At 39.2% G+C, this 15,758-nt stretch overlaps 1 protein-coding gene across 3 annotated transcripts in view; it reads left to right on the top strand.

Moving 5' to 3' along the window:
• Positions 1 to 15,758, top strand: part of SNW1 (SNW domain containing 1) — a 43,739-nt gene that overhangs the window by 20,364 nt on the left and 7,617 nt on the right. For all 3 annotated transcript variants that reach the window (XM_065549138.2, XM_005561908.5, XM_005561906.5), the window contains exons 4-10: positions 1,555 to 1,650; positions 1,732 to 1,838; positions 3,539 to 3,643; positions 4,586 to 4,655; positions 5,606 to 5,671; positions 8,039 to 8,155; positions 9,507 to 9,648. In XM_065549138.2, coding sequence (XP_065405210.1) covers positions 1,555 to 1,650; positions 1,732 to 1,838; positions 3,539 to 3,643; positions 4,586 to 4,655; positions 5,606 to 5,671; positions 8,039 to 8,155; positions 9,507 to 9,648 — 703 coding nt within the window. The remainder of the gene's footprint in view (positions 1 to 1,554; positions 1,651 to 1,731; positions 1,839 to 3,538; positions 3,644 to 4,585; positions 4,656 to 5,605; positions 5,672 to 8,038; positions 8,156 to 9,506; positions 9,649 to 15,758) is intronic.

Raw genomic sequence — 15,758 nt, 5'->3', positions numbered from 1 at the left:
TGATCTGAGACGGACAGATTGAGAGCTTACTTGAAGAATGATAAACAGAACTCTGTAAAGGCCTGGAATTGGGGAAAAGTATGTTATGTTCAAGAAACAGAAGGTGAGCTAGTGTGACTGAAGCATAATTAGTGAGAAAGTGAGAGTTGTAAGGGGAGATTGAAGGCATAGGCAAAGTCAGGTCAAGTTGCATAAACCATAAAGTGGCTCACACTTTTTTGCTCTGTTGTTTGGAGTAGAAAATTAGAAATAGCATGCATTTCCTTTAAATTGTTTTAAAGAATAATGTATGATAAACTTATTAATGTAAGACTTTGGCAGTGGTAAACAATTCTACAAAAAATAATTTGTTGAAAATCTCAAGTGCCTATTAATTTCATTTTCTTTGATATTCATAAGTTGTCCTTTCTTTTTATGTACCTCAAAGAATTTCTGATGAAAGCATTAAAGGTAGAATGCCTATTATTTGTTGAATTTTCTGTATCTCTCTTTTTTTTTTTTTTTTTGAGGCGGTTTCTTCCCCTGTCACCCAGGCTGGAGTGCAGTGGTACACTCTTGGCTCACTGCAAGCTCCACCTCCCGGGTTAAAGCCAGTCTCCTGCCTCAGCCTCCCGAGTAGCTGGGACTACAGGCACCTGCCACCACGCCTGGCTAATTTTTTGTATTTTTAGTAGAGACCCGGTTTCACCATGTTAGCTAGGATGGTTTCGATCTCCTGACCTCATGATCCACCCGCCTCAGCCTCCCAAAGTGTTGGGATTACAGGCATGAGCCACCGCATCGGCTCCTCTGTATCTCTTTTTTACTTTAAAATATGCCACGTAACTTTTTATGAAAATATTTAAGAAGTATAGATGGACCTGAAAGTAACCAATATTCTGTTTGTTAAGAGCCTGCCACATCAGTGTCAGCGTAATAGAAACAATGTTGGGCCTAGTAGAAGTCATGTAACAGGCCTCAATTGGATAATGGATATAAAATAAGTTGTATATATAGAATATATTTTTCTTTTACTTTTTTTTTTCTTTTTTCATGGAAGAAAGCGTTCTGGGTTTTTTAACTATGGCACTTGTTTATTTTCTTAGTCTATAAATAGAGTTGATGGCAAAAAAGAGAAGCATTATAAGTAGGATGAGGTCAATAAAATTTTCCAGGCCCAGTGAATTTGGAAATTATTTGGTAACCTGACTTAAATTCTGATGAGTTTGTAATCCAAGATAATGGTGCTATAGGTAATTTATATTATCATTAATTTCAAGTTCTAGTGATCATCGATGCACGATTTTATTGGCATGGTTTATTTGGATACTGACTTGATTAGAAGATCTCAAATAATTTAAATGGATGAGGTCAAGGGAAAATTATTGACTTACAGCCAAGGTAGCAATTTGTGTATATATTTTAAACTTCCTTGGTTTTAAAATCTAAAAGATAATGTCTGAGTGTCCTAAATTTTTAAGTGTGCTGAGAGAACATGTTGGCATCTGAAATGGCTAATGAGGTTTCTTTTCATTGTTTGCTTTTCTTAAGCCTGCTTGTGTTTGAACATTTTAGGTCATTTATAGCAAATATACTGACCTGGTTCCAAAGGAAGTTATGAATGCAGATGATCCAGACCTGCAAAGGCCCGATGAAGAAGCTATTAAAGAGGTAACTGGGAATTGATATATTCGATGACTGTTTACATCCTGATTAACTTCCAGACTCTCAATGTGACATTTCCTATTTCAGATAACAGAAAAGACAAGAGTAGCCTTAGAAAAATCTGTATCACAGAAGGTCGCCGCAGCCATGCCAGTTCGGGCAGCTGACAAACTGGCTCCTGCTCAGTATATCCGGTATGAATCATGCCTAGAAGACTTAGTTTCATTTTGAACTTGATTCAGCTTGGGGGTTCATGGTATTCTTTCACTAACCCACTTAGCAACCATTATGAATGCATTGTTTTGAATAATGACTTGAAGCCTGTGTACTCTCTTTGCAGACAGCTGAAAGCAGAATTTTTTAAGGTGTCCACTTTGGTTTTTGTTTGTTTTCTGAGATAAGGTCTCTCCGTTGCCCAGGCTGGAGTACAGTGACACCAACATGGCTCACTGCAGCCCCCACCTCCTGGGCTCAAGTGATCCTCCTGCCTTGATGCCACCATGCCTGGCTAATATTTTAATTTTTTGTGGAGACAGAGTCTTGTTGTGATGCTCAGACTGTTCTCGAACTCCTGGGCTCAAGCAGTCCTCCTGCCTTGTCATCCCAAAGTGCTGAGATTATAGACTTGAGCCACTACACTTGGCCTCTTTCTATGCTTTTTTTTTTTTGAGACAGAGTCTTGCTCTGTTGCCCCAGCTGGAGTGCAGTGGTGTGATCTTGGCTCACTGTAACCTCTGCTTCCCAAGAGAGTCTTCTGCCTCAGCCTCCCGAGTAGCTGAGATTACAGGTGCCCACCACCATACCTGGCTAATTTTTGTATTTTTTTTTAGTAGAGACAGGGTTTCACCATGTTGGCCAGGCTGGTCTCGAACTTCTGACCTCAAATAATCCATCCTCCTCAACCTCCCAAAGTGCCGGGATTATAGGCGTGAGCCACTGTGCCCAGCCTATGCTCTTTTCTTTCTTTCATTTTTTTTTTTTGAGATGGAGTTTTGCTCTGTCACGCAGTCTCACTCTTTCACGCAGGCTAGAATGCAATGGCACGATCTTGGTTCACTGTAACCTCTGCTTCCTGGGTTCAAGCGATTCTCCTGCCTCAGCCTCCTGAGTAGCTGGGATTACAGGCTTGCACCACCATGCTTAGCTAATTTTTGTATTTTTAGTAGAGACAGGGTTTCACCACGTTGGCCAGGCTGGTCTCAAACTCCTGACCTCAGATGATCCGCCCACCTCGCCCTCGCAAAGTGCTGGGATTGCAGGCATGAGCCACCCGGCCTGGCCCTATGCTATTTTCAAATTATATTTTTTATTTTTAGAAATTAACAATTACTTGTGGTATATGACCTAAATCACAATTATTATTTATAGGTAATAGATATCTTTATAATACTTCTAAATTTTGAGACGTTTCACTTGACTAAAGCTGCATAGAGAGATGAATTACATACAGATATTAAGGGAAAATTCAGAGTTGGTAGGGCTTCTGTCATTATTTTTTCTCTGTTTTATAACCTATGATTAATCAAAAACTGCTAACTGTAAGTTGCCTGCTGGGATTATTATGAGTATTTTTTCCTCAGATGCAGGCATACCAAATAGGTACTATTTTCTAGACTGCTTGTCTGTGAAACTGAACTCTGCACCTTCCATGTTGGAAAACATATGAGGATGGGTTATTTGCAAACTAATACCACTCAAGTTTTTTACTGTAACTCGTAATTTATGTTCTTTTATCCTTCTTGCTGTCTGCTTTGTCTAAATATTGTGTTAATTTTCTGTTAATACTTTGCGAAAGGAATTGAAAATGTAGTCTAGCTTAAGATTGTAATAGAAGGAAAATACCTACTGAAAGCTTGAACTAATTACACCTTTAGTTTTTATCTGCTTTCTTCAGATATACACCATCTCAGCAAGGAGTGGCATTCAACTCTGGAGCTAAACAGAGGGTTATTCGGATGGTAGAAATGCAGAAAGATCCAATGGAGCCTCCAAGGTTCAAGTAAGTAAAAAGGAATAGGCTACTAATACACACAATAACATGGATGAATCTCAAAACGATTATGCTGAGTGAAAGAAGCCAGATGAAAACAAGTACATACAGTATGATTCCATTTATATAAAACTCCAGGAAATGCAAACTAACCTGTAGTTACAGAAGGATCGGTGGTTGCCTCTGGGGAAGGAGGTAGGGACAGAGAGGAGATGAGAGGGACAAGAGGAATAGGCAAGGGGCAAGCAGAAACTTTTGGGGATGATAGACATGTTCACTATCTTGCTTGTGATGATGATTTCACAGGTGCATATTTGTGTCAAAATTTAATCAAATTATATACTTTAAATATGTATAGCTAATAAATGTCAATTATCTCAATAAACTTGCCTTTTTTTTTTTTTTGAGACAGAGTCTTACTCTGTCACCCAGGCTAGAGTGCAGTGGCGCCATGTCAGCTCACTGCAAGCTCCGCCTCCTGGGTTCATGCCATTCTCCTGCCTTGGCTTCCCGAATAGCTGGGACTACAGGCACCTGTCACCACGCCCAGCTAATTTTTTGTATTTTTAGTAGAGACGGGGTTTCACCGTGTTAGCCAGGATGGTCTCGATCTCCTGACCTCAGGCGATCTGCCCACCTCGGCCTCCCTAAGTGCTGTAATTACAGGTGTGAGCCACCGCACCCAGCCTCAAGCTGCTTTTTAAAATGGAAAAAAAGTATATTACTCTGCAAAATGACAGTAATGTTGTGGAGGTGGGGTGAGTAACGATTTCAAAGTTGGCCAAGTTTTATTCATTTTAGAAGTGGAGTGGTAAGTGTATATCATTATACAATCTCTGTTTTTGTCTATGTTTGAAACTTTTATGCAAGAAAAAGGAGGGGAGACTTGGTATGATGACTAAAAGGGAGGAAACTATATCACTGTGTGGTTGTGTTTGATTTATACTTCAGGATTAATAAGAAAATTCCCCGGGGACCACCTTCTCCTCCTGCACCTGTCATGCATTCTCCTAGCCGAAAGGTATTCTTTGCTGTAGTCCAAAATCTTTTTTTCTACTTATGGTTATTAATTTTATAGATAACTTCCCTATGCCTGTACAGGTGCATGTCACCACATTGACTTGTAGTTTCTTTTTTTATTTTTCAAGATGAAGTTTCAAGAATGCTTATGAGAATGTATATAACATGTTAGCTATACGTTTTGTTATTAGTAACCCAAACCCTACTTTTAATGGAATGGACAGGGTCTGCTGTTTCAGTTAAAGGATGTTATTGGAAATGAATATATGGGTTTATTAGGTCCCTGATAATTTGAGTGACTTTTTAAGATATATTTTATTAATCAAAAGAACAATTTTTCATCCAAAAGAAGTCACATTGGCCAGGCATGGTGGCTCACGCCTGTAATCCCAGCACTTTGGGAGGCCGAGGCGGACGGATCACCTGAGGTCAGGAGCTCAAGACCAGCCTGACCAACATGGAGAAACCCCGTCTCTACTTAAAAAAAAAAAAAAAAAAAAAAAGTTAGCCGGGCGTGGTGGCGCATGCCTATAATCCCAGCTACTTGGGAGGCTGAGGCAGGAGAATCACTTGAACCCAGGAGGTGGAGGTTGTGGTGAGCTGAGATCACACCATTGCACTCCAGCCTGGGCAACAAAAGCGAAACTCCGTCTCAATAAAATAAAAAAGAAAAAAGAAGTCGCATCGCTTTAAATATGGAAAAATACTAGCCAACATTTGTAACTGTCAAGAATAATTTCTAGATTATTTTCCATTTTTCCCAGTAGTTCAAAGTTATTACTAGAATTATATGGTAAACTAGTGCTAGCAAACAAATGGACTGTTGGCCTTTTACTATGTCTGTGCATATGTCAGTGTATATGGAGCTATCTTTGGAGATAAAGATTATACTTAAGATTTACTTTGTAGACTATAAATCTAAACCTGTCTCTTCTTTCACTCTTCTCTCAGATGACTGTAAAGGAACAACAAGAGTGGAAGATTCCTCCTTGTATTTCTAACTGGAAAAATGCAAAGGTAATTAAGTTGTCAAATCAGTCTCTGTTAGTATTATAACCTACTGGAAAATACCAATAAAACAACTACAGCCTGCGTAACTGTAGTTGAAACAACACATGGCTTAACTGAGTATTTTCAAAAAGGAATGCCCAATTTGGTGACTTTTTTAATGTAATAGAAATGTTAGTGTGCCAGGCACATGAATACCGTGTCAGTTCTTTTTTTTTTCTTTTTTTTTTGAGATGGAGTCTCACTTTGTCACTAGGCTGGAGTACAGTGGCATGATCTCAGCTCACTGCAACCTCCGCCTCCCAGGTTGCAGCGATTGCCTTGCCCCAGCCTCCTGAGTAACTGGGACTACAGGCGCATGCCACCACGCCCGGCTAATTTTTTGTATTTTAGTAGAAATGGAGTTTCACCCTGTTGGCCAGATGGTCTTGATCTCCTGACCTTGTGATCCGCTGGCCTTGGCCAACCAAAGGGCTGGGATTGCAGGTGTGAGCCACCGCATCTGGCCCCATATCAGTTCTTTTAGTGAATTGTAGCTAGCAGAAACATAGAGAAGGAATAAGTATAATAAAGTGCCATATAAATACAAGATGGTATTTAGAAAACTCAAATTTATGTCTAAAAATTGTTTCCAAAAGAAAGTAAACTGGTGTAAAAGATTATATGACAAGAACAGAGTAAATGTTTGCATACTTTAAGTGCTTTTATATTCAACTACTTGGCTCTGTAGTAGTGAAGGCTTAAGCTATATGTCTCTAATAATCGCCAAAGTTTCTAGGAGTTGTTAAGAATCTGTTGATTGTGGGATAGGTTCCCTAATTACTCTTTCCTCTTCCCTGAATCATAGTTCATGGTTTTACTTTTGATGGATAAAGAAGGCCATTTCAGGTTTCTTAAGAGAATTTATGTACTCACCCTAAACAAAGAGGTTGTTGACTGGTCTGATTCGAGTTCATGAATATTATGTAACTGGATGGTATCTTGAGCTGGTTCTGTAACGCTTCATTTTTATGAGACCATGGACTTAAAGGTCAACATTTGAGAGACTAGTCAGGTATCTGGAAAATAAAACTAAGCCTGAAAGTTACATAGATATTCAAGTATAGTTCTTGAGTTATTGAAATGGGATGCAAAGTTTTAGAATGTAGAATGTCAGTGGTTTAGCAAACGGTTTTTTTCTTTTTTCTTTTTCTTTTCTTTTCTTTTTTTTTTTTTTTTTTTTGAGACAGGGTCTCGCTCTGTTGCCCAGGCTGGAGTACAGTGGTATGATCATGGCTCACTGCAGCCTAAACCTCCCACACTCAGGCATTCCTCCCACCTCAGCCTCCCAAGTAGTTGGGACCACAAGTGTGCCCCACCGTACCTGGCTACTTTTTTGTATTTTTGGTAGAGACAGGGTTTCACCATGTTGCCAGGCTGGTCTTGAACTCCTGGGCTCAAGCAGTCTACCTGCCTTGGCCTCCCAAAGTGTTGGGATTACAGGCTTGAGCTACTGCACCCAGCCTTTTTTTTTCTATTTACTAAAACTTCAGGGTTCTAAGAATATAACAGATCATTAAGAGAGTACAGCAGATTTAACTTCCTATAGATGCTAAGATTATAGTGATTTATTCTGCCTTTGTTTGACTGTTACATTTATTTGAGGAGCAACTGTTGAACTGTTTGACACTGATTTCCTTTTATTAAAATCCACAATTATCAGCACAAGTATCTATTTTTCCAGAGGTTGGGTTCTGAAATCCTACTGTCTGAGTTTAAATCCTAGTCCTCCACTTATTTTAACGGTATGACCTTGGGGATGTTACCAAAGCATCAGTGAAATGGACACAATGTTAGAAGCTTTATAGAGTTATTATGAAGGTTAAATGAGACCATAGATGTGTTTGATCTTCTGCATAAAGCACTCATTGATAGCTGCTGTTATTTTGCGTCGTTGTGAAGAAAGATATAAGGAAAAAGAACCCCAGTTAAGTTTAAGTGGGTCCTAAAATGTGGGCATATTTTAATTTAATTTTAGCCAGGCTTGATGGCTCGTGCCTGTAATCCCAGCACTTTGGGAGGCTAAGGGTGGATCACCTGAGGTCAGGAATTCAAAACCACCCTGGCCAACATGGTGAAACTCTGTCTCTACTAAAAATACAAAAACTAGCTGAGTGTAGTGGCACACGCCTATAGTCCCAGCTAGTTGGGAGGCTGAGGTAGGAGACTCACTTGAACCCAGGAGACAGAAGTTGCATTGAGCCAAGATGGCACCCCTGCACTCCAGCCAGGGTGACAGAGCCAAGACTCCAGCTCGAAAAAAATTAAATTAATTTAACTTCAAATAATTAATTGAAGCACTTCTGTGACTGGGTTTTCTGTCTGCTTTCACCCTAGGGTTATACAATTCCATTAGACAAACGTCTGGCTGCTGATGGAAGAGGACTACAGACAGTACACATAAATGAAAATTTCGCCAAACTGGCAGAAGCCCTCTACATTGCTGATCGGAAGGTTGGTTGGTTATAATTTGTTTAATGCTCTTGTTACTTTTAAAATCCATTCTTGGTTACCTAAGGTACTGATAATTTAACTATAGTACCAAGCACCCAGAGAGAGTCTCACCCATGGTACGTGTGTCAGAAATGGCAGCTGCTAGTTGGCAGCTGTCTGCATGCTCCTAGCCTTTGTAGATGTGTACATACACCCCACAATGGTGATCCGGCTCCCTCACAACATGCCAGAATAATGATTTGCTGGGGATGATCCCATTTTGTGAAGACTGCTAGGTTTCGTAATTCTTGATTTCAAATTTTCCTGTATTTTAGATGTAGCTGTCCCACAAAAAGGCAGTTGCAGGCAAAGACAGATAAACATTCTAATGAATTGAATGCTACATAAAATGGCGTTCATAGCATTGGCCATCTATTAATATTGCATAATGTATTAAATATTATGAAATTAGGCCAGGCACAATGGCTCATGCGTATAATCCCAGCACTTTGGGAGGCCAAGGCTGGTGGATTCCTTGAGATCGAGAGTTCAAGACCAGCCTGGCCAATGTGGTGACACTCCATCTCTACTAAAAATATAAACATTAGCTGGCGGGCACCTGTAATCCCAGCTACTTGGGAGGCTGAGGCAGGAGAATCTCTTGAACCCAGGAGGCGGAAGTTGCAGTAAGCCAAGATTGCACCACTGTACTCCAGGCTGGGCAGCAGAGTAAGACACTTCATCTCAAAAAATATATATAAATATAAATATTATGGAATTAATAAATGATATTGAAGTTCACATGCATCATAGCATGTGTTTAGAACATAAAAAAAAGTCTTGTATCACAGTGAGTTCCTTATAAAAATTATCTAGCAGATGTAAGTTAAGATTTTATCTTGAGTTGACTTGATTCATTTTGAAAATGTAACCAGTCCCTTTTTATTTATTGATTTATTTTGAGATGTATCTCACTATGTTGCCTAGGCTGGTCCCAAGCTCCGGAGCTCAAGCAGTCCTTCCACTCTGGCTTCCCATAGTGCTAGGATTACAGGAGAGAGCCACTATGCCTGGCTTTACTTTTGTTTTTTAGATTGTTTCTGAGAAAGCATTAGTGAAACACTTGATTTACAAGATTAATTGGGGTCACTATAGTTTCAATCACTAAAATATTCCCAGAGAAGAAAGCTGACCTTGCAGTGTCTTCCAGGCAGGATATCTTTTAGTGGACAAGATTCTTTGTTTTAATTAGCAGTAACAAATCTGAATTCTGTATGATTGCTCTTACCAGCCAGATTTTAGGGAGCTGGATGACAGCCATAAATATTTATCCCATGATAGTGTCCTGTTTAACATGTGACTTTACTAACAGGCTCGTGAAGCTGTGGAAATGCGTGCCCAAGTAGAGAGAAAAATGGCTCAGAAAGAAAAGGAAAAACACGAAGAGAAACTTAGAGAAATGGCTCAGAAAGCCAGGGAGAGAAGAGCTGGGATCAAAACTCACGTGGAAAAAGGTATGACATTCTCATTACTGAATTGAATTTTACTTGGTGAACAAAATACATCTATTTTAGAAAATCTTTTTTTTCCTACTGCATATAAAGTTAGGTACATCTAAACAAAATTTAGATACTTCAGATATAGTGTAGAAATGGAGAGTAATCTCTGCCTTAGTAAACTGAAGCAACAGGAGATAATAAAAAAGTGGGTCTTCAGTTTGGGACTGTACCAGAAGTTTTTAAACTTCTGAGCAATGTACTTTTAAAAATTGCATTATTACTCAAATGATAGGCTTGATTTTCTCTTATTTTAATCTCAAAACTTAAGAGAAATTAGGTATCTAACTGAATAATTCCACTCCCTCATATGGTGAAATAATCCGGAGTTTTTCTACCTTGTAGGCTCTAATGCATCATTAAATCTGCCAGTATTTTCTCTCTGACTTTACTTAGTGGTCTACATTGGTGTATTAATTCAATTAGAATGGGAAGTCGAGTCCTAATTATAATTCAAGAAATTCTGTGAGGGTGGTTTTTTTCATTACTGAATTCTTACCTGGTACATTTATTCATTCTTTCATCTATTTAGTTCATATTGAGCATCTGCTGTGTGCAAGGTTCTCTTTTAGACACAAGGTGTTTTTGCTAGACAGTGGGTAGGGGGATGGGATATAACAATCAACATTCTAGTGAGTGTAGACAGACAAAAGTTAATGATGTAGTATAGTAAAAGGTAATAATTGATATGGAAGAAAAATAATACAGGGAAGGAGGATATAAAATTGCTGGAAGGTGAGAGTGGTCAAATAGCCCTCGCTTCTGAGATGGTACTGTTAGCAGAAATACTTGAAGGAAGTAAGGAAGCAAACCATGTGGATTTCTGGGGGAAGAGCATCCCACACAGAAGGGCCAGCAGGTACACGACTGAGATGGAAGTATGCCTAGTGTGGCTCAAGGAAGAGCAGGCAGGCCAACGTGACTGGATTGTATGAGAAAGAAGGGGATAAGCAGGAGATGAGGTGTCAGAATATTTAGGACAGGTGGGAAGAGTAGTGGCCAGATCATGTATGGCCTTTTAACCTAAAGATAAAGCTTTTACGACAAGTGAAAAGGGAAGCAATTGCAGGGTTTTGAGCATAGTGATGTGACCTGACATATTGTTTTCCAGCCTTATTGTGGTATAATTAACAAAAATTGTATAAAATATACAACATGATGTTTTAATATACACTGTGAAATATTCACCACTGTCAAGCTAATTAACTTATCAGTCATCTCTTATAGTTACTTTTTAAATGTTTTGGTGAGAACATTTAAGATCTACTCTCTTAGCAAATTTCAAATATACAATGCAGTACTGTTAACTGTAGTTACCATACAGCATTTTAGATCTCCAGAAGTTACTCATCCTGCGTAAATGAGATTTCGTACCGTGTGACCATTTCCCCAACATATATTTTTAAAAGACCTCCCTGGCTGCTGTGTTAAAAATAGAATACTGTGGAGTGGGCATGGGCTAATGCCTTCCAAATAAACTGTAACAAGAGGTAGCAAAAACATGGTCCCATATTGGACGTATTTTGGTGGTAGAGTTGACAAAATTTGCTTGTGGATTAGGTGGAGATACAAAAAAGAAGTAGGAGTTAAGGATGACTCCAGAACTTTTATCCTAAGCAGTTGGGAGGGATTAAATTGCCAACTTCTCAGGATAAAAGTAAATATTACTTTTATTTACTAATATTGGGAAGTCTGCAGGAGGAACATGTTTGGGAGGGAAAGATGAAGAATTTAATACAGTTAAGGATATGTTAAGTTTAAGATGGAGGTGCCAGATAATTGGTTACAGGAGTCTAGAGTTCAACCATAGGGAAATAACCAGAGTTTTAAGTAGTGAGCTACTTCCCTCGGTTATATATGAATGACTTAATAAGGTGAGATATAAATACCTGCCTGGTTGTATACCTAACCATAGAATATAATTAGAAGTAAAACTTACTGCATCTGAGTTCTCTAATAAGAAAACAACAACAGAATGGTTCTCAAGAAATTAAAAATTTTAATGAATCTCTTGCCAGATAGTAGTAAAAACTAACATTTATCAGGTGCTTATTATGGTGGGCACCACTCTGAGTACTTTATTTGTATTATCTCTTAATCCCTGGGGTGACCCTATGTAGCAGTACTATTATTGTGACTGTTTTACAGAGCAGGAAACTGCAGGAAACTAAGGCTCATAGTGATTAAGTAATCTGCCCAGGTCACATGGTTAATTGGCTATAGAACCAGGATTTGAATCTAGACAGGCTTGCTCCAGATCTTATGCTGTCAACTGTACTCCATTCCCTCAGACAGACGAGGGTAGAAAAAAATGAAGATAGATATAAACGCAGTGGAAATCAAGATCCAGCCAGCCCCTAAGGGAAATAAGCAGACAGTTCTTTATTCAATAGAATCTTTGAAAATATAAGGGAAACATTATGCATAATTCTTTTTTTCTGATTTTTAAAGTATTATTATTATTATTATTATTATTATTTTGAGACAGAGTTTCGCTCCTGTTGCCCAGGCTGAAGTGCAATGATGCAACCTCAGCTCACTGCAACCTCCGTTTCCCGGGTTCAAGCGATTCTCCTGCCTAAGCCTTCCGAGTAGCTGGGATTAAAGGTGCCATCACCATGCCCAGCTAATTTTTTCTATTATTAGTAGAGATGGGGTTTCACCATATTGGCCAGGCTGGTCTCAAACTCCTGACCTCAGGTGACCCACCTGCCTCAGTCTCTCAAAGTGCTGGGATTACAGGCATGAGCCACCGTACCCAGCCTTTCCTGACATTTTATTATGAAAATTTTCAAACATACAGAAAAGCTGAAAGAATTATATGATGAACACCCATATCTCCTGCCACCTAGATTATACACTTAATTTTTTTTTTAAACAATTAACATTGCTCCCATGAAAGAAAAGCTTTAGGACTTGACAACTTCACTGCTGAATTCTTCCAAACATTTAGAGAACTAAATACCAGTTCTACTCAAGCTATTCCAAAAAATTGAAGAGAAGGGAATGCTTCCAAATCCATTCTACAAGGTCATTATTATCCTGACACCAAAACTAGACAAATATACAACAAAAAAGAAAACCACAGGCTAACATCCCTGATAGTCATAGATGCAAAAATCCTTAACAAAATTCTAACAAATAGAACACATTAAAAAAGATTTAACAACACATTAAAAAAGATCATTCTTCATAATCAACTGAACTATCCTTCATCCCAAGGATGCAAGGATGGTTCAGTATATGCAAATCAGTAAGTGTGATACATCACAATAATAGAACCAAAAATAAGAACCATAGCATCATTTCAATAGAAACTGAAAAAGCATTTGAAAAAAGTCAACATCCCTTCATGATAAAAACTCTCAACAGAGTGAGCTTAGAAGGAACATAACTAAAAATATTTAAGGCTATATATGACAAACCCACAGCTGACATTATACTGAATGGAGAAACATTGAAAGTCTTTACTCGGAGATCTGGAACAAGGCAAGGATGCCCGTTTTCACCACTGTAATTCAACATGGGACTGGAAGTCCTTGCTGGTGGAATTTAGGCAAGAGAAAGAAATAAAGGGCATCCAGATTGGAAAGGAAGGTTGGGCACAGTGGCTCACACCTGTAATCCCAGCACTTTGGGAGGCTGAGATGGGCAAATCACTTGAGGTCAGGAGTTCCAGACCAGCCTGGGCAACATGGTAAAACCCTGTCTCTACTAAAAATACAAAAATTAGCTGAGTATGGTGGCGTTCACCTGTAATCCCAGCTACTCAGGACGCTGAGTCACAAGAATTGCTTGAGCCCGGGAGGCAGAGGTTACAGCGAGCTGAGATCACGCCACTGTACTCCAGCCTGGGCAACAAAGCAAGACTCCATCTCAAACCAAAAAAAAGAAAAAAAAACAAGGAAGACATCAAATTATACTTGATCAGAGACATTATGAATCCTATATTTAGAAAAACCTAATGACACCACCAGAAAACTTAAAACTGATAAACGAATTCAGTAACATTACAAGATACAAAAGCAACATACAAAAATCTGTAGCATTTCTATATACAAATAGCATACCCAAGCTGAAAAAGAAGACAGTCCCATTTATAGTAGCTACAAAAAAACTACCTAGGAATAAATTTTTTGTTTGTTTGTTTGTTTGTTCGTTTGTGTGTTTTTTTGAGATGGAGTCTCACTCTGTCACCCAGGCTGGAATGCAGTGGCGTGATCTCAGCACATTGCAACCTCTGCTCCCCGGGCTTAACCAATCCTTGTGTTTCTGCCTCCCGAGTAGCTGGGACAACAGGCGCACACCACCACGCCTGGCTAATATTTTTCTTATTTTTAGTAGAGATGGGGTTTCACCATGTTGGCCAGGCTGGTCTCAGACCTCAGGTGGTCTGCCTGCCTCGGCCTCCCAAAGTGCTGGTATTACAGGCATGAGTCACTGCATGTGGCCTCCTAGGAATAAACTTAACCAAAGAAGTGAAAGATCACCACAAAGAAAATGATAAAAGACTGATGAAAGTAACTGAAGAGGAGGCTGAGCATGGTGGCTCATACCTGTAATCCCAACACTTTGGGAGGCCAAGGCAGAAGGATTACTTGAGGTCAGGGGTTCAAGACCACCCTGGGCAACATAGTGAGACCCTATCTCTTTTTTAGAAAAATAAAATTAAATGTTAAGAACAGAAATTGTAGAAGACACACAAAAAATGGAAAGATAGCCCATGCTCATGAATTGGAAAAATTAGTATTGTTAAAGTGTTCATACTACCCAAAGCTAGCTATAGACACAATGCACTCCCTGTCAAAATACCAATGACATTCTTCACAGAAATAGAAAAAACAATACTAAAATTTGTATGGAACCACAAAAAAAACCAAATAACCAAAGAAAACTGGAGGCATCACACTGCCTGGCTTCAAAGTGTACTACAAGGTTATAGTAACCAAAGCAGCATGGTACTGCCATAAAAACAGACACATAGACCAGTGGAACAGAATAGAGAACCCAGAAATAAATGGATTGGCTGTAAATGCATGGAATTTTTGATTGTTTGGAGACAAGGTCTCACTCTGTCATCCAGCCTGGAGTGCAGTGATGTAATCTTAGCTCACTGCAACCTCTGCCTCTCAGGCTCAAGCTATCCTCCCGCCTTGGCCTCCCAAGTAACTGGGTCTAAGGCATGCACCACCATGCCTGGCTAATTTTTGTATTATTTGTAGAGACAGGGTTTTGCCATTACACCCAGGGTGGTCTCAACCTCCTGGCCTCAAGTGATCCACTCGTCTCGGCCTCCCAAAGTGCATTACAGGCATGAACCACCACCATGCCCAGCCAATGCGTGGATTTTTAACACTGATGCCCAAAGCATACATTGGGGAAAGGATAGGCTCTTCAATAAATAGTGCTGTAAAAACCAAATAGTCACATGCAAAAGAATGAAAATAGACCTCTATTTCTTACCACGTACAAGAATCAAATCAAAATGCATTAAAGACTTAAATATAAGGCCTGAACTATGAAACTACTAGATGAAAACATTGGGGACATGCTTCAGGACATTGGTCTGGGCAAAGATTTTTTGGGTAAAATCTCAAAAACATAGCAAAAGCAAATATAGACAAATGGGATTGCGTCAAGCTGAAAAGCTTCTGCACAGCAAACAGTCAACAGACTGAAGAGGCCACCTACAGAATGGGAGAAAATGGTTGCAAACTATTCATTTTAGAAAGAATTAATAACCAGAATGTACAAGAACTCAATAGCAAAGAAACCAGATAATCTGATTTTAAAATGGGCAAATGATCTGAATAGACAGTCTCAAAAGAAGACATACTTATGGCCAACAGGTGTATGAAAAAATGTTCAGCATCACCAATCATCAGGGAACTTCAAATCAAAACCACGGTGAGATACTATGTCACCCCAGTTAAAATGGCTATCACCAAAAAGACAATAACAGATGCTGGTGAGGATACAGAAGCGGGGGGAACTTCCACTAGTACATTGTTAGTAAGAATGTAAATTAGTACAGCCACTGTGGAAAACAATATGGCAGTTCTTCAAAA

Source organism: Macaca fascicularis, chromosome 7, assembly GCF_037993035.2.
Source record: "Macaca fascicularis isolate 582-1 chromosome 7, T2T-MFA8v1.1".
Classification (NCBI taxonomy): domain Eukaryota; kingdom Metazoa; phylum Chordata; class Mammalia; order Primates; family Cercopithecidae; genus Macaca; species Macaca fascicularis.
The sequence above is the reverse complement of the archived record's forward strand: the minus strand, read 5'-3'. Positions and strand labels throughout refer to the sequence as shown.